Raw genomic sequence first — 24,327 nt, 5'->3', positions numbered from 1 at the left:
GCAACAAAGAACAGTGTCACAATTAGCTCCTGCTCTATATTAACTTGTTTTCTTACCTGTAACAGAATCACTGAAGGGGGAGGTGAATGTTTTGCTAGAAAAGCTTATCTCATACCGACAACGGTATGATCCGTAATGATCAGCGCTCACGTTTCGGGTGTTGAAGGTAGCAGAGTTGGAACCTGGTGTTTGAGTCTTTCTGAATGAACTTGAGGTCATTTCAAGAATAAATGTTCCTCCTAAAAATTCAGCTGTGATTGTACAAGTGATGCTGATGTCCTGACCCCAGGTGACCTCACCAGCAGGATTCATGGTGATACTCGGCTTCGGGAGGCTTGCTGAAACAGTTATACACTGGTTAGATTAAGACAACATATTTAGTCTTGTATCTGGTTTTATTTTTGTTTAGTTGATGTTTTCAGTGTTCATTAAGCGTGTTATAGTCCAACAGAAGGAATATTCACTAACTAGTGAATAACATTATTTTTAAGAAGATGCTGATGGGTGATCGTACTGAATGAATATTTGTGAAAACTTTCAGTTTCCCTGTTTGATACTTCAGATTACACTGAGTTTCTGACACTTTAAATTCAAATTGTTTGATATGTTGTTGTGATTGTTCTTTAATGATAAAATTAATTATTAGATTGTAAAAATGATTTGTAAAAAAGAGAAATCAACACACTTTCTGTAATTGGTCCAGTAAACCCAATCAAATAAAATAAAATCAAATTTCATTCATGGAGCACTTTTCATCCACAAAGCAACACAAAGTTCTTTACATATAAAAACAAGTTCTACATATTAAAAACAAAATTTAAAAGCCTTCACACACCAGAGTATGTAATAGGAAATTTAAACACACCTCATAGTGGTCTCTTTCACACACAATCTGACACACATGCACTTACACACACAAAGTCCATTTACACCCCCCCCCCCCCCGTATGAACACGAACTCCCATCCCTAGTTACTGTCTTTTAACTGAAAATAAAATAAAAATATCAATAGAGTAAAAACATCTGGCTTGACGCTGCTTTGAGGAAACAATATCTTGGGGATCCAGTCACACAGGAAGCCAACCCACCCATGACCACAGAGGCCACCACCACAGGAACCACCCAAGTCAGAGCAGGCCAGAGTCCACACCACAGCCACAGGGCAGGACCCCCAGCCACCCAGACAAGGGTGGTCACCATGGCAACAACCCCACAGACAAAGCGGGTAGAGCTACCAGTGTGAAGGATCCCCAGGAGGAAAAACTGAGGAAAAACTGGAGTTAAAAAGTAGAAACAAGATTAAATAAACTTATAAACAATGATAACGTATAAGAGCCACAAGAATAACAATACAGATAAAGGAGTTCAGGAAAATTCTAAAATAAAAGAAAAGAAAGAATAAAATAGAGACCCACATAAATTGATGGTATTGAAAATAAATAGAAAACATATAATTAGATAAGTGAAAATCTAAACAAAATCAAATGAATTTCATCTATAAGCTAAGCTAAAAAGAAAGGTCTTGAACCTGCTTTTAAAATCAGCAACAGTCTCTGCAGCCCTGAGGTTCTCTGGCAGGCTGTTCCACAGTCCAGGCCCTTAGTGGTGGAACGAGGCCTCACCATAAGTTTCACTTCTGACCTTTGGTACAACTAAGAGGCCGGTATCAGAGAATCTCAGTGTCTGCGAGGGTTCATAATTTAAAAGCAGGTTCAACAGATAAAAAGGCCCTAGACCATTAAGACATTTATAAACAACTAAAAAAACCTTAAAATCAAACTGTTTTATTTCTGCCAGCATCAGATAAATATTATGAAGACTTCAGGACTTTTTGCTCAGTACGCTTATTTAGAGGTGTAAGAGATTTTATCAGCATGTTATGACTCACACAGTCTCCTTAACTATTTAGAAAGACCTGCATTTGTATGTAGCCGGATGAATGGAGGGTTCGGAGTGGACACCAGGGGGTGCTGTGTATGCTTAGGCACATAAACTGGTGGGTGCTTACCCAGACAGGAAGTGAAGTAGGGAAAAAACCGGAAGCGAACGCTTTGGATTACGTGGGACGCGCATGTCCTGAGATGAGCAGCAAATGTTCGGTCAAAGGTAAATATGTCCCTTATTCTAGTTTTTTGGTTCATGATAATCGGGATATTTACGTGTAAATATCATATGCGGAGATGAGTGTTGGATGCGAGTTTCCTGATAAATCGTTCAACCAGATGTAAATAGATTAGTGGGTATGAAGCGTGGGAAGCTACCTCAGCATGCTAGCATTCTGTACATGCCGTAGGCTAAGCCAGGAAGAATGTTTCGGTGTTTTCTGTTGCAAAACCATGTTCGGTTATTTATAAAATGTTTACTTTCTTACTGTACAGACTTGTATGAACCTGTGTGTTGGTGCGACCTGTGAGTGTGGGTTGATACGGACATTTTCATGTCGTGAGTATCCTGTTTACACTGCTGTCTTTTATTTCCGGTTTCAGCATTGTGTGTATTGTACTGGATACTAATCTGTGGTCGTGTTTGTTTTATATACAGGGACTGTTACAGTTGTTCATTTAGTAACTCATTTCTTTAAGGCTCATCTGCCTATTCATGTTCCCAAGTGTTCTTACCCCAATTTTACATGCCTCAGTCGTTCACGCTGTGAATACACCAGCGACACCAGTCTAGGAGGAGTTAATTACCTCCTTGTTAGGGGAAAATATATTCAAGAGTGTAACGCCTGTTATTCCAAATATTTTTAACGCTGCCCACATTATGTTTGGTTTTATTTCTTTCTTTTCCACATTTCTGTTGGGTACTTGGGGAATAAAGATCCCACGAAACATTAACTGTGTCTAGGTGGAGCTTTTGCGCCAGCGGCGACATGTAAGATGAAATTGTTTGAAGAATGTGCTGCTCGCTACAGGATACCAGCACCACGAGCTCCTAATGAATGTTTGCCTCATATGTTTAAGTAGTATTATAGTAATTCACAATGAAGTTTTCCTCACCTAAACAGACGACACCAGCATCCTCACCATGTTTACAGTCGTGTGTTCCAAATCCTCTGTGTTGACAGTTTGATAGAGAGCTTTCACGTCCTGAACAGGCCACGTCATCCAGCCAGATTTGACCAGTTCCTTCACCAAAAACTGCTGATGAAGTGGCATTAAGTGCTGTCCCACATGTTAACTGTCTGCAGACCACCTCTGCATCAGTTAGACCCCAGCTGTCATCACAGACTGTTCCCCATTTACCGTTGTGGTGGATTTCAACTCTTCCAGAACACCTGGTCGACCCAGGCCCGGCTAATCTGATTTCAATACCTGGTAGCAAACAAATCACTGCTGATTTCAGTTAAAGTCAGATATGAGCAAACAAGCAGATGAAAATTATTTGGTCCATAAATAAATAAACAAACCAAATGCAGATAAATGAAAATGAATTCTACTTTATGCTAGAATAGTGCTGATATCATCTCTTTGTGAACTACATCTGTATCTTTTAGAAAAATCATAACCTGGCTGGTTCAGAAATTTGGTAAAATAAACACAGACTGATATTTGTAAACTGAGCAGAATACTCAAAATACTTTCTCACCTGAACAGACGACACCAGCATCCTCACCATGTCCACAGTTGTGTGTCCCAAATCCTCCATGCCCACATGCTTGTAGAGAATGTTCTCTTCCTGAACACTTCACATTATCAAGCCAGATTTGACCAGTTCCTTGACCAAAGTGGGCTGAACCGGGGGCACTGATTGCTGTTCCACAGCTCAACTGTCTACAAACCACGTTAGCATCATTTTTGTCCCAGTCATCGTCACAGACCGTTCCCCACGTACCACTGTAGTAGATTTCAACTCTTCCAGAACATCTGGTCGACCCAGGCCCGGCTAATCTGATCAGACCTTTAAACACATACAACATGTGTTCATATTTCACTAAAAATGGAAGAAGGTTTAATGTGTGTTGTAGACAAGAGAATAAACTCACCTGCAGCAAGTGGGGATGAGATGCTGAGAGAAGTGACTGTAAGAAATAGAAAACATGGTTCTTTAAAATGTTTACTGAAATATACTGAATGAAAAGTTTACCTCTATAAAATTATATATTTGTTCAGTAAAGAAAAGAGTATTAAGATCTATATTTTACATAATGTGTCTTACCGAGGACCAAAACGTTCCACATGGTTGAGATGGACAACTTAAATAAAATGTCTCAAACAGAAATGCACTTCATGGTATGACTACTCCTGAGACACTTCCTGTTTCTATATCTGGTGATCTCGCTCTCTCTCTCTGTCTCTCTTCTCTCTCTCCATCTTTCTATAACTCTCGTTTTTTTCCCTGAGCAACTTTTATTAACTCAACTTTTTTTCTTTAGTTGTTGTTTTGTTTCTTTGTTTGTTTATTCTCTTGCTTTTTTCAGTAATAAAATATTGGTTAAAAGACACATAATGTTCTATCTATCTATCTATCTATCTATCTATCTATCTATCTATCTATCTATCTATCTATCTATCTATCTATCTATCTATGTGGTTATATTATTCCTCTATCTAACCATAGTTATGTGCAATTTAGTATTAAGTTTATTCATTTATTATTTTTTGAGAAAATTATTATCTGACTGACTGTCACAGTGAATCATGACACATCCTCGATTGGAAAGATTACAGCTTTGGTTGATGTAGATTTTATACCCATTCCTGGCACCCTTGCCAATTAATATGATGATTGAAATTAAATAAACTGTCTAGTCTGATGCATTCCCAGCCCTCTGTTGACTGTAATCATTTGTCTGGTTAGTTAAATATTTAAATATCTGGTCTAGTTGGGCCTTTTAACATCAATGATCAGGTTATTCTCTGTGGCCTCAGAAAATGGATCCAGCATATTGTTTATGTCCCAGAGTGTTCTGTACAGTCACATTGGTTCCCATCACCTAAATCAATACCAGCAGCCACAGGAAATCTTGCAAATATGTGTAGAGAGCTTTCATACACACATGGTACATATAATATAATATAATATAATATAATATAATATAATATAATATAATATAATATAATATAATATAAAGTTATCATATTTCCCATAAGGAAGACCATCTATAATCTATGATCTATAATTCATATTTAAAAGTACAAGTTAAAGGTGTAGAGCAGAGATTAAAAACAAAAATAAAATTATAACATGGTAAAGAACCAAAAGTTGTAATGATATTTAAACTTTAAAAGTGCACAAAATTTAGAAGATTTTGGAGCTCTTTCTATTAATTTCAGTGGCACAAAAATCTTTTCTGTCCAATATTGTAATTTTGTTTCATCAGGGTGGCGTCCAGGAGGCATCCTAACCAGATGCCCGAGCCACCTCATCTGGCTCCTCTCAATGTGGAAGAGGAGCGGCTCTACTCTGAGCCCCTCCCGGATCATCGAGCTTCTCACACTATCTCTAAGGGAGAGCCCGGCCACCCTGTGGAGAAAACTCATTTCGGCCGCTGGTATTCGCAATCTTGTTCTTTCTGTCACTACCCACAGCTTGTGGCCATAGGTGAGGGTAGGAACGTAGATCGACCGGTAAATCGAGAGCTTTGCCTTTTGGCTCAGCTCCTTCTTCACCACAACAGACTGATGCAGAGTCCGCATCACTGCAGACGCCGCACCGATCCGCCTGCCGATCTCCCGCTTCATCCTTCCCTCACTCGTGAACAAGACCCCAAGATACTCAAACTCCTCCACTTGGTGCAGGACCCTATTGCAGACCCAGAGAGAGCACTCCACCCTTTTCCAGCTGAGGACCATGGTCTCGGACTTGGAGGTGCTGATTCTCATCCCTGCAGCTTCACACTTGGCTGCGAATCGCTCCAGTGAGAGCTGAAGATCACGGCCCGATGAAGCCAAAAGAACCACATCATCTGCAAAGAGCAGAGACCCAATCCTGAGGCCACCAAACCAGATCCCCTCAACACCTCGGCTGCGCCTAGAAATTCTGTCCATAAAAGTTATGAACAGAATCGGTAACAAAGGGCAGCCTTGGCGGAGTCCAACCCACACTGGAAACGATTCTGATTTACTGCCAACAATGTGGTCCAAGCTCTGACACTGGTCGTACAGGGACCAGACAGCTCGTACAAGCGGGTACGGCACTCCATAATCCCGGAGTACCCCCCACAAGAGTCCCCGGGGGACACAAAGCCCATGTACATTGGTTGGGCAAACTCCCATGCCCCCTCACAGACCCTGAAGAGGGTGTAGAGCTGGTCCACTGTGCCACGACCGGGACAAAAACCACACTGCTCCTCCTCAATCCGAGGTTCGACTATCTGATGGACCCTCCTCTCCAGCACCCCTGAATAGACCTTACCGGGGAGGCTAAGGAGTGTGATCCCCCTGTAGTTGGAGCACACCCTCCGGTCCCCCTTTTTGAAGAGGGGGACCACCACCGCAGTTTGCCAGTCCAGGGGAACTGTCCCCAATGTCCATGTGATGCTGCAGAGGCGTGTCAGCCAAGACAGCCCTACAGCATCCTGAGCCTTAAGGAACTCTGGGCGGACGTCATCCACCCCCGGGGCCCTGCCACCGAGGAACTTTTTAACCACCTCAGCGATCTCAGCCCCAGAGATAGGAGAGCCAGCACCAGCTACCCCAGACTCTGCTTCCTCATCGGAAGACGTGTTGGGATTGAGATTTTCGAAGTATTCCCTCCACCGCCTCACAACATCCCGAGTTGAGGTCAGCAGCCCCCATCCCCACTATACACAGTGTTGACGGAGCACTGCTTTCCCCTTCTGAGCAGCCGGATGGTGGACCAGAATCTCCTCGAAGCCGTCCGGAAGTCATTCTCCATGGCCTCTCCAAACTCCTCCCATGCCCAAGTTTTTGCTTTAGTGACTGCCGAAGCCGCGTTCCGCTTAGCCTGCCGATACCCATCAGCTGCCTCTGGAGACCCACAGGTCAAAAAGGCCTGATAAGACTCCTTCTTTAGCTTGACGGCATCCCTTACTGCCGGTGTCCACCAACGAGTTCGGGGGTTACGGCCACGACAGGCACCGACGACCTTAACGGCCACAGCTGTGGCTGGCCGCCTCGACAATAGAGGCACGGGAGTTGAAACTCTTTCTGACAGGGTACTCTGCCAGACGTATATATATATATATATATATATATGCGACCATGCCTCCACAGAGGCTAGAGGCAGTCCAGGGCAGCCCAGAGACCCGGGTCCCCAGCAGCAATCCTTTAGCACAATCTCAAGCTACCCCACATCGAAGACGACCCAAATCTCACCCACCTTTTATTTATTTATTACTATTTTTTAATAAATGTGGTTTTAATATAGGCAAGGCAGCAATGGTAAGACTTGTTTTCTGTCTTTTACAAATGTAAAGCATAAATCGGGCCTTCTTCTGTCTCTGGTTCGGTGAATCTTGGTCATAGCAAGTTGAAACTTCCAGCTGTGGAATCTGTGAGATGTAAGCTTTCAGTAGAGGAGTCGTTTGTCCGGGTTCATGGGGAGACATCATCTGTGCTTACATATTTTTCGGACTTTGTGTACCTGGTCTTTGAAAGAAAAAGAAAAACATAAACCTTTATAAAAAGAGGATAAACAGACTTTCTTCTAAGGGATGTAGATATTTGTGGAAAATTATGTAAAGTAAAAAAAAAAAACAGTCCCTGGTTTCCAACCTAATGACAAGAAAGATAAATTTTAAAAAAATATTTTAGCCACGTTTTTAGGGGCATTGTCGAAGGTCCAGAGAGTCACTAGCGGCTCCAGAGTCACAGGTTGAAGACCCCTGATGTAGTGTTTGTAAACTAAAATTTACTGCATTTTCTTTATATAGCTGTAGACCTTTCAAAGGAAAGAGACATTTTGCATGTAACAATGCGATTAATCACAGCATGTCATGCGATTTAATCACGATTAAAAAATTTTAATTGTTGCCCAGCACTAATATATATGAAGCTTGTGTGCTCATTGTAGGGAATTCCATTGTCCGTCATGTCCATGTGAACAGGTGCTGCACATCTTGCCACTCAGGTGCAGTAGTGACTGACATCAGTAACTCCGCCCACTTACTCTCTCATCACCACCCATCCACCATTGTTATACATGCAGGCACAAATGATCTTAAGTTCCAACAGTCAGAGACATTGAAGACGGACTTCATCAACCTCATCAACAATATCCGACAGTTAAATAAACACTGCATTATTTCTGGTCCACTACCTTCACCCCGTTATGGAGACATTAAGTTCAGCCGCACAGCTACACATTTGGTTAAAAGGTTTTCGTCACTCCATCAACATCCCATACATCAACAACTTCACCACATTCTACAATACACCATACCTTTTCAAATCAGACGGCTTACATCCAAATCATACAGGTTCTCATCTTCTCATCATGAACATTAATCTCACCCTTCCGTCATGCAAAGCTTTTTCAGATTTACAGTCCAGCCATTACACATCTCCCCCAGTTAAAACCAACCATGCTTCAAGAGAATTATTTTATATAAAAATAAACTCATGAAACAAGCCTGGACAAAATAATGGTACCCTTAACTTAATATTTTGTTGCACAACCTTTTGAGGCAATCACTGCAATCCTACGATTCCTGTAACTGTCAATGCGACTTCTGCACCTCTCAGCAGGTATTTTGGCCCACACCTCATAAGCTAACTGCTCCAGTTGTCTCAGGTTTGAATGGTGCCTTTTCCAGGCGACATGTTTCAGCTCCTTCCAAAGATGCTCATAGGATTTAGGTCAGGGCTCATAGAAGGCCACTTTAGAATAGTCCAATGTTTTCCTCTTAGCCATTCTTGGGTGTTTTTTAGCTCTGTTTTGGGCCATTGTCTTGTTGCAAGACCCATGACCTGCGACTTAGACCAAGCTTCCTGAGACTGGCCAGCACATTTCTCTCTAGAATCCCTTGATAGTCTTTGAGATTGTACCTGCACAGATTCAAGACACCCTGTGCCAGATGCAGCAAAGCAGCCCCAGAACATAACAGAACCTCCCCCATGTTCCACAGTAGGGACGGTGTTCTTTTCTTCATATGCTTCAATTTTCCGTCTGTAAACATAGAGCTGATGTGTCTTGGCAAAAAGTTCCATTTTTGTCTCATCGGCCCATAGGACATTCTCCCAGAAGCTTTGTGGCTTGTCAACATGTAGTTTGGCTTTTTTATGATTTGTTTTCAACAATGGTGTCCTCCTTGGTCGTCTCCCATTAAGTCCACTTTGACTCAAACAATGACGGATGCTGCGACCTGACACTGATGTTCCATGAGCTTGAAGTTCACCTTTAATCTCTTTAGAAGTTTTTCTGGGCTCTTTTGTTACCGTTCGTATTATCCGTCTGTTTGATTTGTCATCAGTTTTCCTCCTGCGACCACGTCCAGGGAGGTTGGCTACAGTCCCATGGATCTTAAATTTCTGAATAATATGTGCAACTGTAGTCACAGGAACATCAAGCTGCTTAGAGATGGTCTTATAGCCTTTACCTTTAACATGCTTTTCTATCATTTTCTTTCTAATCTCCTGAGACAACTCTTTCCTTTGCTTCCTCTGGTCCATGTTGAGTGCGTACACACCATGTCACCAAACAGCACAGTGACTACCTGTAGCCTATATATAGACCCACTGACTGATTACAAGACTGTAGACACCTGTGATGCTAATTAGTGGACACACCTTGGATTAACACGTCCCTTTGGTCACATTATTTTCAGTCTTTTCTAGAGGTAATATCATTTTTATCCAGGCCTGTTTCATGAGTTTATTTTTTTAAATAATTCTGTTGAAGCATGGTTGAAAAGCAATGTCTGACTTTCATTGGTTAAATTTCATAGATTTTTTAGTGATTATTACTTTTTTCAGATTCAAGTTATTTTTCTGACCATTGTGAGATTTCTTTCATTAACCAAAGGATACCAACAAGTTTGTCCACGTGTGTAGCTCACAGCAACATATTGAGGGGGGGGGACTATTACTTTAAAAAAATTTAATTGTGAACTATAAACTTAACTAGTTCATTTTAAAATGTGTGAACTGAACTTTGAACTAGTTTATGTACAAATTTTACTTTCCCAACACTGGCTATATGGTTGTTGCTAGTTAATCTTTGGATATTTAGAAAATGTAAATATTTTACTGACTGGATTGAAAGCAGTCACCCAGTCTGATTGCACTAGAAATGTGATCTATTCCTATTGCAAAGCAGGATGTGCTGGATGCTTCCTGCATTTATTACAGTGTGCAGACATGAGGGTGTATTATGTACAGACCTTTGTGAATGTCTGTCTTCTCTAGTGTTGTATAATATGCTTTTATTCTGTGTGTTCTATCTTTTCTATCTCTCAAACTAGCGGTCCCAAAATACTTTAAGAGGATCACCAGGAAAAAAAACAACAAAAAACACATTACATATATATATATATATATATATATATATATATGTATGTATGTATGTATGTATATATATATATATATATATATATATATATATATATATATATATATATATATATATATTTATATATAGTAAAATCATTTATCTAAAATTTATAATGACTGGAACTATTTGAAAGTAATTACATGTAGCGGACAATGGAACAAATACTGTATTGGTTTCCATTTGTGGCTACTGCTGACTATAAGAAGAGATTAGATTAAATAAATCCTGGATCTAAGCCCGGTCTGGAGCAAGCTAGCTCCAGAGAATAAATCTCCAGGTAACTTATGTCATAGCACATCCAACATTCCCCTATCCTGCTTTTGTGCAACTGGGTCATGGATAAGTTGATTCAGGATGACCAACATAGCCCAGCTTAATCCCTTATCATTTTTGCAATAGGCCACAAGTAAGTACTTTGAAATCATGTACACATGAACTGTCTTCTTCTATGGTCTTTTTAGGCATTACATATTTCTAACGGTGCACTAACACCTTTCAAACCAAGCTGGTATTGCACTTTTAAAGCTCAGAGGGTTTGCGCTTCACACACAGAAGTTTGTCCATTCAGACACACCGTAGTACACCCTGGTACAAATAGAATGAGCCATTTAAATATATTTGCTGTGGGTCCACATACATGGCAGCTGTTAGAAGACAAAACATAAGCTAATTTAGTAAAGTGATTAGATAGATACAAACCATACAAACATAGTTTGTAATAAATTAAATTTTTCTGTCATTAACCTTGGATTATCTTACATACTGCATCTTTAAAGCAAATTTTGTTCTTCCTGAGAAAGCAGGATTAGAATGAAAGATAAATGAAGGTTTATTGTCATATCAGTGGCTCACAACGAAATAATTTCCAGCTTTCTCACAGAAAGCAGAAAAGAAGCAAATATCACAGTAAATAAACAGTGAAACCAGTAGCAGCAATAAATATCAAAAATAGGAAATAACATACATGTATGTAAAGACCACGTCTACATTTTTCAAAATGACGTTTTTAAAATAATATATTACTTGGCTCAACAGAGCATATAAATGGTAAGTTTCATTCGTGGGTGTTTTGTCTTTCACGTTGTTCTAAAATTAAAGTTACACAATTTTACTAAGTGAACACATGGAGACAGTCTTGATGGTTTACATTTAATTTATTGTTCAAATGTTAGAATTAAAAAAAACAAAAACACAAGCTCTTCAGAGCTCTTCATATCCCTGACTATGAATGAAAACTATGAAAGATGAATCCAACAGAATTCACATCCAGTTTTCCATCACTCGACCAAGCTCCCAGCAATTCCTGAAGAGAACAACCAAATCAGTGAAGACCTCAACCCAAACAGCGTAGTAGACAATGAACTGGCAACTTAAACACACACTTTAAATTTCTACTCCAGTTCATTCCAGTAAATGTATTATAATCCACTGGTGTCATATCTCACCTGGTTTTACCTGCCATTCATGTTTTAAGAATACCATCAGATGTTTACACACTGAAATAGATTTTCAACTATTTCAACTGTTGTCATCCAATCAGTGAGGGACAGACTCTACTGATCCATCACTGATCTGTTTTACTGTCTAACTTCAACCTTCTTATCAAATATGTGTTTGTACATCTGAGTGTGTTTCCATTGATGTGAAGCAGAGTAGTTATGTAGAACATTTACTAAGTAAAGGTTCTTTATTGTTGCTGCTTTACTGAGCTAAACAAACATGCTGCAGTTACTGTCAGACTCCTGAAGGTGGCAGCAGAGGAACATTTAGCTCTTATTCGAAATCAGAAAAGCAATGACAGCAGTCAAGCAGCAGCAATGAAGAGTGTTTACTTGTGGATGAGCTGCAGAGATTCCAGCAGTGTTTCTAAACTCCTGGTGTTGTTATTAACAGCAGGGAGAAGCAGCTGATAGATGAGCCCAGTGGCTTTCAGTTGTTTTCAGGCCTCTTGTAACAGAAGAAGTTTCTTCTCTGACTGCAGGCTCTGAGCCCAAAGGATGTGTTGCTGTTCTTCTCCAGGACACCACAGCCATAAGCCGGGCAGCTTGGAATATCCTGGTACTGCACCTGTTCTCCACCCACCCAGAACCAGCCGTCACCCAGGAAACGCAGGCCCGTCCACACCTAGCAACATTTAGCAGAGATAAAGATAAACACAGAGGATAAGCAGCTCAACAACACCAACACCATGGAGAAAAGTGGCCCACCTCATCAGTGGTCGCATGCTGTGCTTTCTCTCATGCATAGTCATGATCATCTTCAGTGATCAGGGTGGCCAGGTCGTAGCTGGGCTTCCAGAACACAGAGTCTGGGTTCTCTGAGTTCTCTCCTCCCAGAGACCTGCAGTGGTCTAACGCCTCCTCTCACGTCTTGTTCTCCGTCACCAGAACCAGATTGTCATCATAACACAGGATATGATATGTGTTCTGACACTTGCTATTCTGCCATTTACCATTGTCCCAAAAACCAGCACAGAACTCATTTTGAGGGTCATTTGGTTCTGTAATAAAACAGATGTGGATGCTCTGATTTCCATTTCCTTCACAAAGACCATCATAAGAAGGGTTGTTACAATTTCAACATTCACAGTTAGATTAAACACAAACAGTGTCTACAGAATTATTTTGTTATTGAACTAAAATCCTGCAAATTTCTACATCAGTAAATCAATTCTGCTCACCTCCATATTTCCAGTTAAAGAAGGTTGCAATCTGGTCTCCTCTGGACCATTTCCATGGACTGTTCTCATGCTCTTGGTACAGTCCGATCCAGCTCCGGTCAACATTATTCAGCTGATTCTCTTCTTCATTTCTAATAGTCGCCAGGTCAGTGTGTTTCTCTCTGCAGAAAGATTGAGCTTCTTCCCAGGTCATGTCTTCTTCATAAGATGTGAAACTTCTGAGGTTTGATTGCTGTCCACAGACAGAAGGAAGGATGAGCAGCAGGGAGACGAAGATGAAGATGTTCCTCATGTTTTCACTGAAGTACTTCTATAAACCTGCAGACACATTCAAACTGTCATTTAAAATCACCCCAGAAAAAAATGTTAAAATGTTTCAAGGTGTGTCCCAATTCAGGGTCTCCACATTTCGATGTGCAGATTCATCGGCTACCTACCTCATCGTGGTGCACCAAGCACTGTCCCAATTCAAAGGAGCCTCCCAATCCACCCTAAAAATCAGCACTTCGTTTAGCCTCAAACAAAGCACTGTTGCCAACTCCTTAATAAGAAAAGCAGCTAATGGCTGTCCTAAAAGTTGCTAGAAGTCACTAAATATTGTCACCATCTGATTTGCATAATAGCCTATTATATATATTTGTAATGGATGCTACCATGGAGAGGGATGTCGTAAGAAAGGCAAAAATACGATGGCCAACAGGTGCAAATGTCCTGCAAAAACAGAAAAGCGCTGCAAATGAAAGAAAAGCGCTGCATAAACGAAAACAGCTGCAAGAAGAAAATGCTGCAAATACAGAAACACGCTATATTCATATATATATATATATATATATATATATATATATATATATATATATATATATATATATATATATATATACATAAGTTGGCAACACTGAAATGGAGGCTGCTGGTGATGTAAGCATTGCACACAAGATGGTGGGGAATGAGCTACCAGACTTAGAAGAGTACTTTTTTTTTAAACCACTTTAGTAGAAATGTTAAAAAACGTACATTAAAGCATGTTTGTTAAACAGTGGCATTAAAATTTGGGAATTTTTGATATTTGTGGATTTTTTAAAGTGGTTATCCATCTTAACACTTCCTGCTTCTCTACCCTTCTGACACTTTGCTGCTTCGCTCTCCCTTCTGCTTTCATTTTTCTGCCAATGTTCTTATTTTTCTACTTAAGAAATTTATGAGCAACGGCTCTCTACGGATAACTATTAAAACTTCTACAGAAGATCAACATGCTGAAAACAAAGATTCAGTGGCTCAAGGTAAATGTGGAAGTGAATGGATTGTGTGGAAACGAAAGAACTGTGCCTTTAATCAAGAACAGCTCACAAGATCCAGCTAATTAGCAAAAACTTAGCTGGAAAGAAAAAGGAGGACAGTGTACAAGCTAATAACTCTTTTACTGATAGTCCTCCCTGGAATGCTCTTGATGCAAAACCAAAGAGTAAATCATCTCACAGGGAAATGGGAGGACGAGTAACAGGCAGAGCCCGGTTTGCTGAGATTAGCTACGCGACCAGCTGGCCTGCTCTGCCATCCAGACCAAGCATATCCTCAATCCCTCTTCTTTGCAAGACACGGACATGGCCAGTTGTCCAAAGGAAAACTAACAAATCCTCTCCTCAACAACCAGGCATGCAACGACAGAACAAGTTTGCTTCATTGCTGCAGGGTTTATGGATCTGTATTTGATGACCGGGTTGAAATCTCCCTACACACCAGGGTAAGACCAAAGAACAACTCAGAAAGTAAAAGGCGACAAGAAAAGCAAACGGCTGGGCCTCAGACTCTGATTGTTGGTGACTTTGGTGTGAAAGATGTGAGAAATGTGTGTGAAAAATGTACAAAACTCTGCTTTCCCAAGGTTAAGGTATCAGATGTGAGAGACAAAATTACGCAAATTGTCGCTGCGCACCCAACTGTGGAAAACCTCATACTGCATGTGGGGTCGAATGTTGTTGTAAAACAACAATCTGAGGTGCTCAAGCAGGATTTTACTGAACTGCCTGATACAATCAGCTGTCTGGATGCCCGGATATTCATCAGTGGCCCTCTTCCTCCCATCAAACGAGGAGTGGAGAGATTCAGTAGGCTGTTTAGTCTAAATACATGGCTGTTGGCTGTATGTACCACACATCCAGTTAATTTCACAGACAACTTCAACTTCTTCTTCTACCACAGGCACTTTTTTAAGATGGATGGATTCTGTCAGAACAGGTCAGGAGTGAAGCTGTTCACCTTCAACCTGTTTTATTTTCTGGACAGACATTCTGTTCCCTAGGAGAAGGACAACAAACAAGCGAGACCAAAACAACATGATAAACAGAGCCTAGAAGAAACCCTGATAAAAAACCGCCTCAGCCCCCTCCTGAAGAAACCCCCAAAACTTCCAGCGAGGACCCACCCCCTTCATCTCAACATACTCCATCTAGATCACTCTCCCTCTCCTCCCCCCCCTCATGGACTTTACTTCCCAGATGAAGGAGCTGGTCTTGCGACCAAACTAACCACATGCCCCAGTATGTTTTTGTCCCCCATAAACCCCCCACCAGAGCTGCTAAAAGGAGGGCACCCAGCCCCTCCTGTACCACCATGCCAGCTTCATGTTTCGGATGTATGATGTGTGGAGGGTCCAGGCTGCGTGGATAACGGCAGTCATGTTTTTCTCAGGACCAGCTGGATCCCTGTTTATTAAGAAGGTTAAAAAATATCTGTAGTGCTTGGTAACAGAAGGAGAAACATAGCTCGGTCATAACACAAAGAGCTGCTTTCTAAAAGGTTTCCGAGTAGTGTTAACATACCCTGTGAGCCACAGCATGCCCCCAAACATTGGGTAAACAATTCCAAACCCACTAAGTTGGCTTTATTAAATGTTAGGTCATTAGCAGGGAAAACATTTTTAATTGATGATCTTATCACTGAGCACAAACTTGATTGTATGTTTTTAACAGAAACTTGGTTAAACCAATATAACAGAGCAGTTGCTCTTATCGAATCAACCCCTCCCAGTTTTAGTTTTATCAGTGAAGTCAGACTGAACAGGAAAGGAGGATGAGTTGCAGTTTTATTTAATGAATCATTTCAATGTAAACAGTTATCTTTTGGAAATTTATCTTCTTTTGAATATGTGGCTCTTCAGCTAAAAGCTAATCCCAGATCAATATTTCTAGAAATTTATTGGCCACCAGGACAATGTTCGGCATTTTATAATGGCTTTAGTGAACTGCTGCTATAATCTGTGTAGATTTTGCCAACGTAATTATTGTTGGTGATTTTAACATTTGTGCAGACAACTCTCAGGACAAAGGGACTATAGACCTGAGTTAACAGTCTGGACAACCTTGGGCTGATTCTGCATATAACAGAAGCCACACACATTAAAGGACACACTCTAGATTTACTGATTTCAGAGGGTTTGGACGTCTCCAAAGTTACTGTTTGTGATGTGGGCCTGTCTGATCATTACTGTGTTTTCTTTGAGAGTATGATGCCTGGTCACACAAATGTCTCAATTGGGGTGATCAAAAAAAAAGTATATTACTGAAAACACAAGTGGGATTTTTAAACAGGTCTTCTCTTTAACACCTGCCCTGTCAGGGGATTCAGTCAATGACATTGTCACTAGTTTTAATGCTAAAATGCTAAGTATTATGGATTCTATTGCTCCTATTAAGGTGAAGGTTGTCTCTGGAAAGAAAAAGTCTCCATTGAGAAATTCCACACTGATAAAAGATAGAGGAAAAACACATCTACAGGTTCATTATGACATGTACAAAGAAAAACTTCACTCATAATTTACAACTGAGGAATGCAAGGAAGTCCTATTTCTCTGCAAAACCTAATAATGCACGGGTCTTATTCGCTATTGTCGACAGGTTAACAAATGCTCCTGTGTCAAAAACATTTGAACTTTATTCCACCAAGGCCTGCAATGAGTTCGCCAAATTCTTCACAGAAAAAATCCAGAATATCAGACAAGTAGTTAGTTGGTTCATCAGCAGCAGGTTCAACAGACATACTGTGTCCATTAAAAAGCAGTTTAAACACCATGACACAGTTTAATCCCATTAACAGCAAAGATCTGGGCGGCATCTTGTGTCAGCTGAACTCCTCGTTCTGTCTGGACATCCTGCTCAAAGACTCTGGAGCCAGATCTGTTACAGATTGTTAACTTATCTTTAATTTTGGGCGTCTTCCCAGAACTTCTAAAAACAGCTGTAATCAAGCCTCTGCTAAATAAGGGACAATCTAGACAAGACACACATGAGCAACTACAGGCTGATCTCAAATCTTCCTTTTCTAAGTAAGATCACCGAAAAAGATGTTTTTCATCAGCTAAATGACTTGTTAACACAAAACAACTGCTATGATGTCTTCCAGTCAGGTTTTAGACGGCACCACAGCACTGACTGCTCTGAACAAAGTCATTAATGACATTTGTTTGAATACAGACGATGGAAAAATGTCAGTCTTAGTCTTACTGGACCTCAGTGCTGCATTTGATGCAGTCGACCACAATATATTACTTAAACGACTTATCCCACAATTATCCCCACAAACAACCCCACCCACACAAGCACAAACCAACAACACATATAAAAATTAAATAAAGTCATAAATGAATATATGTCCTTTTTTTTAAAAGTCAAAACCACATTTAATTTTGACGTGTCCTGTACACAATAAGCTAATAATTTCTGATGGCAAATCAGGGCTAAAGACTAGAAAAGACAGTTTTCCATAATAAACGGTTGAAATCTTCTTTAAATTTCTCATTGATATTTTTACAGTTTATTCTAGCAAAAGATTTTATGGTAAACATTTCACACCATGGCTTTTTCTATGTGCACTAAAAATGTCAATAGATTCTTGAACATAATAAGAAATGGACAGAAATCATGTTTTAGGAAGGAGGCCATCATCTCCTGCAGGAATAACCCCCAGCCCCTGTAGTGTTGGTGTCTCACCTTGCAGCAGCACTCAGCTCGGCCAACAGCAGGAGAACCAGCTCTGAACCTCTGCTTCAGGTAATGATGCTTCTCTGTCTCTTCACTCAGTAAATTTTGTATTTTTCCAGCCATCACCATGCAGATGTACCACTGATGACCAATCACAACACTGTGCAAAACGTGCATGAATATTCAAAGTAACCCTGCACCCGTGTCACGCACTAATTACACACCACCACCCTCCCAGCCTGTCTCTCTGGTTTAAAGTAAAATAAAAAAAAGTCTTTTTGATTATAGCTGGATATTTTTATTGTCATTAACTAAAACCTTAAAAAATGATATAATTAAAAGTCCCACACTGAATGATTGAGGTTGTTATGGAAACAGTTGTCCCATCAGTGAAGTGGGGTCACATGACCAGTCATATCAGTGTATCGGCATCTACAGAGAGACAATATTAATTTAAAGGCTGCAACAGTCATGGAAAGTTAGAGTGTTGATTTTTCTTTTTTTTTTTTTATGATGAACTCAGATTACAATATACAAAAAGAAAATTAATATAACAATATATCCATATATTTTTAAATGATCAGAATGTTAAATTACTACTTTGTTCATGACACGTCACATGTTTTCCAACTACAAGCTTTTTGCTTTTGGACTCATTATTTTATAAACCATACCTGCTGTTGATCAGCTCCTCCCAGGCATCTTGTTTTTTCAGCAGATTAAAATTTGTTCTGTGAATTTGTTCACTGTTTAAATAAGGACATCATGTGACAGCCTGGAAACCAAACCAGACCACAGCAGTCAAAGCAGCTTCTTTTCCTACTAAATATCATCAACTCAGAGTTCCAACTATCATGTCAGTAAACACTCACCTGATCATTGCTCAAATTGTGATAAAACATAAAAACAAACAATCAGAACACAGACTGGAAAACACTATAAAATACACAATGCACTAATAAAAATAGTAGAGTAAATTACAAGGGACATATGTGGGAGTATTGCACATCAAATGCATAATATGAGTATCAGAAGTTATTGTTGTGGAATATATTGTACTGCATATCGTTACTGCTTGTTTATAGTATGTTTGGCCTAAGAACAGAAAGTATTTCGGAGTCTGGAGAGGCTTTTACTCCAACATGCTCTCATGTCACAGCATTGATCAGGCCCATTCTAACTGTTAAAAATCACTATTATTTCAACACAAACAAAGCGGCCCAAGAGGACCATCTATGTCTACATACAGAATCCAATTTTTATTTCATCCAAAACTGTAACCTTATGTACATTGTAAATAAAGTTTTTTTTCCAATTCATCAGTGTATGAGGTCATTGTATGTGACAGCATTTGTTTATGAAAAAATAAATAAATTATAGCACAGTTACAGAAAATAGGGCGCCTAGGAGTAGCATGGAGACTATTTAAGTTTATTTAAGTTGTTTTTTGTTTGTTTTGTTTTGTTTTTGAGAACGACTGGACTGGAAAGATGGGCGCAGAATAACACGGAGCAGATGCTCTGGCCGGAAGCGTCGAGACTTTGTCATTTTTACGTAACGTGCAGGTTTGGTGGTGGCTGCAAGTTCCCTCTTAAGAGATGAGTCCACAGATGTGGACAGATAACTTTGTGCAACTGCCTTTTAATTCCAACTTCATGTGCAAGCACAGTCAGTTTTTCAGTCTTTTTCTGAACACCTGTAATTCCCCTGTCACATGATGAAATTGACAAATCAGGAACTAGCAGGACCTGACTCAGGTAAACCTAAATTCCAATTAGCAGATTCAACATCTGAATTGTGCCAATCAAATACAAAGAAACATAAATTTATAGATAATTAATTCTGTTAAATCATAAACATAAATGATCAATTAACTGAAATTTTAACTCTTACAGTAATGGCCATCTTGTAAATTTATCTTTTTCAGATTTATTGTTATTGTTATTATTGTTCTCATTAAAACACATTCTATATACAGTAGTAGCGGTTTAAAAGTTCCCATCCAAGCTGAAAGCCAGCCGAATACCTGCCGGCTTCCAGCCCAGTTCCATTCCAGTTCCAGCCAGCTGCCTTCCAACTTCCAGCCGCCAGAGAGGCCCCCTCCTTCTCCTGGGAGTGTCGATGTTTTAATCAAACTCCACCCATTCCTTGTAATATAGGGTAGACCCAGAAGATGGCGCTTCTCTCACAGACTTCTCATCGCCCGTAGTCTGTCAGATTTTATCTGAATTTACACTGACCGGCAGAGGCGCCACTCAAAGCACCTCTGATGGCCAGTCACAATTCATAAAAATGCATAAAACTTAATACATAATCATCGTTTGACGTGGAATGTGAAATTGTAACATGCTTGTGCGCTGCCAATTGTTTTATTCAGAAATGAATGCTAGTAGGTTAATAAAACCTTTCAAATACTGGATCACAGCCCCTAGCTCTATTCTCAATAGGATGTATTTATCATACTGATTAATCTTTTAATATTAGCATTATTAACATAGACAAATCAGATTTGGATCAAGCAACACAGAATCTGTTTGAGGTAGCTAGGAAGGGTTATTTTATTCTCATATTATTTATTTCACATCCATAAGAAGACAGGGCGACAGATAAAAGCCCCACGCAGGATCGGAGATAATTTCTTCCACTTCAATGTGTCTAATCGCGGGGGGACATCCAACACTCGCTGTGCTGCGACTTCCTGCTCGCCGGGAATCCCGATTACGTCACCCCTCCAGGTGGGCTATTCCCCGACACGCTCTGATTACCATTCCAAAAGGTACTGTATGCAGCCCCCAACTTGAACATGCGCCTTCTTCAACATTCGCACTTGCTCCAGAAAATTACCATCTCTTAGGCTCCTCCACCACCACTTTGACTGTGGATTGATACGTAAATGAGCCGCAATGAGGCAGCTGAACAAGTGACCCAGTTTTGTGATTGTTGCACATTGGGTAAGAGTGGTCAAACGAGTCCAGTTTGTGTTGTCATGCTACCAGAAATTCAGTATGGCTAGTCGGTCCTAATGCAGTGAATTTCCATGTTAATGTTGCCAAATTCAATAGCATAGCAAGAGATGAAAAAAGAAACAACGATATTTCTTCAACATGTTAACCAAAATATTTACCTCTTAAAGCATAAACCAAGTATTTACAACAAGCAGTGTGCTTTTTAACGTTAACGTGTGCCATAGCCTACTGCACCGCTGTTCCTCCTTCCAAGTCTTCTTTTTTATTATATTGTTGTTTTATCATCTGAATATACTACAACAACACAGAGAAAATATATGAAAGTTTATTTTACGCTGGTATTTGCGCAGCAGAGTTTTCTGCCGCCGGATTTGTAGTCCAGGAACGGAGAACACAGCTGCTGCCAGGAAAGGTGGATTACATTTTGTTAAAGCACAGCAATCTCCGAGTAGCCTATTATAAATACCCTCTCAGTGGCAAAATAAAACACACTGGTCTGGTTTAGTCTTCACTCTGAAATGGTTCAGTCAGAGGAATATAAAGCTGTTTTAAAAATGTTGAGCAAGCTTAAAATAAACATTCATAGGCTATCTATGTGTTTTAGATTAACACAATGATAAAACAACAATAGGCTATAATGGAAAAGAAGACTTGAAAGCAGGAGCAGCGGTGCAGCATGGCAATGATGCGTTAATGGCTCAGGTCGCGGGTTAAACATCAGTCTGGTTCGGATTTAAATGGAATAAATACATTGGTGACGAGTCGGGTTCGGGAGTCATTCTAACGGCTTAGAGCAGGTATGCGTAGCAAAACGGAACCGTGCAGGACTCTGCTCTAAGCAGTTCGGACTTGGTTGACCTGGAACCATTTGACAATAAAATCTGGAGCCATCCTGCAACGCGCTCGCTTAGGCGTCCAGTTAAACCGTGTTTATTCAACCAGTCCCTACTTCATTGCATTCATTCTTTCCTCATAGCCTACGTGCACATTTTTTTCAAGATTGTTTATGTCAGTTTTGTTTTGGAAAATGAAAAAGGAGTCTTTGCGCAGAACTTATAACATTATTCTAATCTTACCACTTGCCTATTTTATTATTGTGTATTTTTGTAATAACATGTAAATTCACTGCATAGGAACCAACTAGTCTACTGAATTTTGTGTGACAACACTAACAGAACTGTTTTGACAATGCAACAATTACAAAACTGCGGCTCATTTACTTATCAATCCATAGTCAAAGTGGTGGTGGAGGAGCCTTGGAGATGGTAATTTTATGGAGCAAGTGCGAATGTTGAGGAATTTAGCCTTTGTTCAAGTTGTGGGCTGCATACCTTTCAGAATGATAATAAACAGAACAAGACACACCAAACCAGGAGCTAAGACCACGAAGTTCAGCATCATGCTTATCTATCTTTGGCGTTTTTACACCAACATTTTTATACACTGGATAATGATAATAATTATCGATTAAAGTCACGGATAAAACTGCTGTTGTTAAAACACACCCATCTCTTACAAAATCTAAAATGTAAAACAAAAAAAACAACAAACAAAAAATCTGGATCACTGTAGAAATATCTTTATTCATTGCTGATCATCTGGCCATTGAAGCGTTTTTATTTGGAATTGGGAACAAATATTTTCCACCCTGTTATATTCTGTTCCACTCTGTTATGTTCCATTCCACCCTGTTAGTAAGGTGTTTTTTAATTCTTTTTTTTTTTACTAAAAACATTGAGGACTGTGAACCTTGTTGCACCATATTAGGAAGTGAGGAACATTAAATTGATTTTGCTTTTCTGTTCCCAGGTCAAAAGGAATGTAATTATCTCTCATTTGAAATACTTGATTATGCTTTCCTTCTTGCCTTTGTGGAAACAGAAACGTGATAATCTCTCACTTGAAAGCAAGCTGGGCGTACAATAGTGTGATGACGATGAAAACTCACATGACCAATGCTCAATAAAGGGTACATGAAAATGTGAGAAATGGTCAAAAGCACAAATACCGTTTGTGGTGAGTGAAACTATACAGCACAGTCCACAAGGCTCTTTTCAAGCACACTCCTCCCCCCAAGGAGTATGCTTGAACAGCTAACGGCAGGTAATGGCTGTGTTTACAAATGTAAAGGTGCTAATTGTTGGCCATTGAATTGTTAATTTCAAACCGGGCAGCCTTTTGGTTGTACTCTGGGCATGGTAGAGGGATAAGAAATCTCTGGGTTTTCTAGTGTTAAACACTGGAAGCGTCGCCAGCGGTCTTTTGATGACCGCCAGTCACGCTACCATGCTTATAGTGTATTAAAAACTAAACGGCTGAACCTGGTATTTTAGGACTTTTATTATATAGTTGTTGTCTATAGTTTTACCTGCTTACTTGTTTGGAAAAGTAAACACATCAATATTTACGAGCAGTTTAGCACGTCTAAACTTCCACAGAGCCGCTCAGGGAGACTCTTTCTCAGCCAAACTGTCGTATATCACGGCTATGGAGTTGTAATAAATGGCCGCCCTACTCTGCTTCTGATTGGCTGTAAGATCACAAACCCTGTGTGATGATAGGCTGCTGGTTCCTGTCATTCCTACCAGCCTTTGCGCATGTGCCTGCTTCAGACAGCGGGCAGGCAGCTGTCCCACCGCTGAGACACAGTTGTATGACGTTTTATCACGTTTTATCACTAGATCGCTATGAATAAAATCCAGGGACACTTCATTTCACAGTATAAACCATTTATTTACTTATCTACTTAGGATAATAGCACTTTGAGGCCTAATTCAGAATATAGGTTGGGCTGGGTCCGGACTTTTGTGATCCCTGCTTTACACATTATCAGTATTATGTTATTTTTACCTGCCGTTATTACGTTATGATTTTGTCAATATTCAGTTATGCAGCAGCTGTATCAACCCCCACTGTGAATAACTTACGTTGCAGTCAAATGACCGCTGGCAGCGCTCCTCGGGATGTTTAGAAAGCTCGCTGCTAGTGACATTCACCACTTAGCCGACTTGAGGAGGTTGTGCTTTGCCTCATAACACCATTAGCTACACATGTCGGCTTTTTTGATACATTTATTTGACGCCATTTTCAAATCAAATCATTTTTTAAATGTTGGCAAAAATGCAACAAATGAGCGACACAGCTCATTATAAACTGTTTAGAGAGCAGCAAGATCAAATCACTGCTCCTCCCCGTGGACAAAAGAGGGATTGCAGCTGTTTTTTCACTTGGGCTGCTTAGGGGCAGAGCC

The 24,327-nt window shown here is 40.1% G+C and overlaps 1 protein-coding gene across 1 annotated transcript in view; it reads right to left on the bottom strand.

Moving 5' to 3' along the window:
* The window catches only part of LOC121654244 (deleted in malignant brain tumors 1 protein-like), a 240,805-nt gene extending 236,534 nt beyond the window's left edge, over positions 1-4,271 (bottom strand). The window contains exons 1-4 of the mRNA XM_042008285.1: positions 4,159-4,271; positions 3,986-4,021; positions 3,589-3,900; positions 3,000-3,314 (exon numbers count right to left, since the gene is read on the bottom strand). Coding sequence (XP_041864219.1) covers positions 3,000-3,314; positions 3,589-3,900; positions 3,986-4,021; positions 4,159-4,180 — 685 coding nt within the window. The 5' untranslated portion in view covers positions 4,181-4,271. The remainder of the gene's footprint in view (positions 1-2,999; positions 3,315-3,588; positions 3,901-3,985; positions 4,022-4,158) is intronic.
* Between the last annotated feature and the right edge of the window lie 20,056 nt (positions 4,272-24,327).

This window comes from Melanotaenia boesemani, chromosome 2 (genome assembly GCF_017639745.1).
Source record: "Melanotaenia boesemani isolate fMelBoe1 chromosome 2, fMelBoe1.pri, whole genome shotgun sequence".
NCBI classification, from domain to species: domain Eukaryota; kingdom Metazoa; phylum Chordata; class Actinopteri; order Atheriniformes; family Melanotaeniidae; genus Melanotaenia; species Melanotaenia boesemani.
The sequence above is the reverse complement of the archived record's forward strand: the minus strand, read 5'-3'. Positions and strand labels throughout refer to the sequence as shown.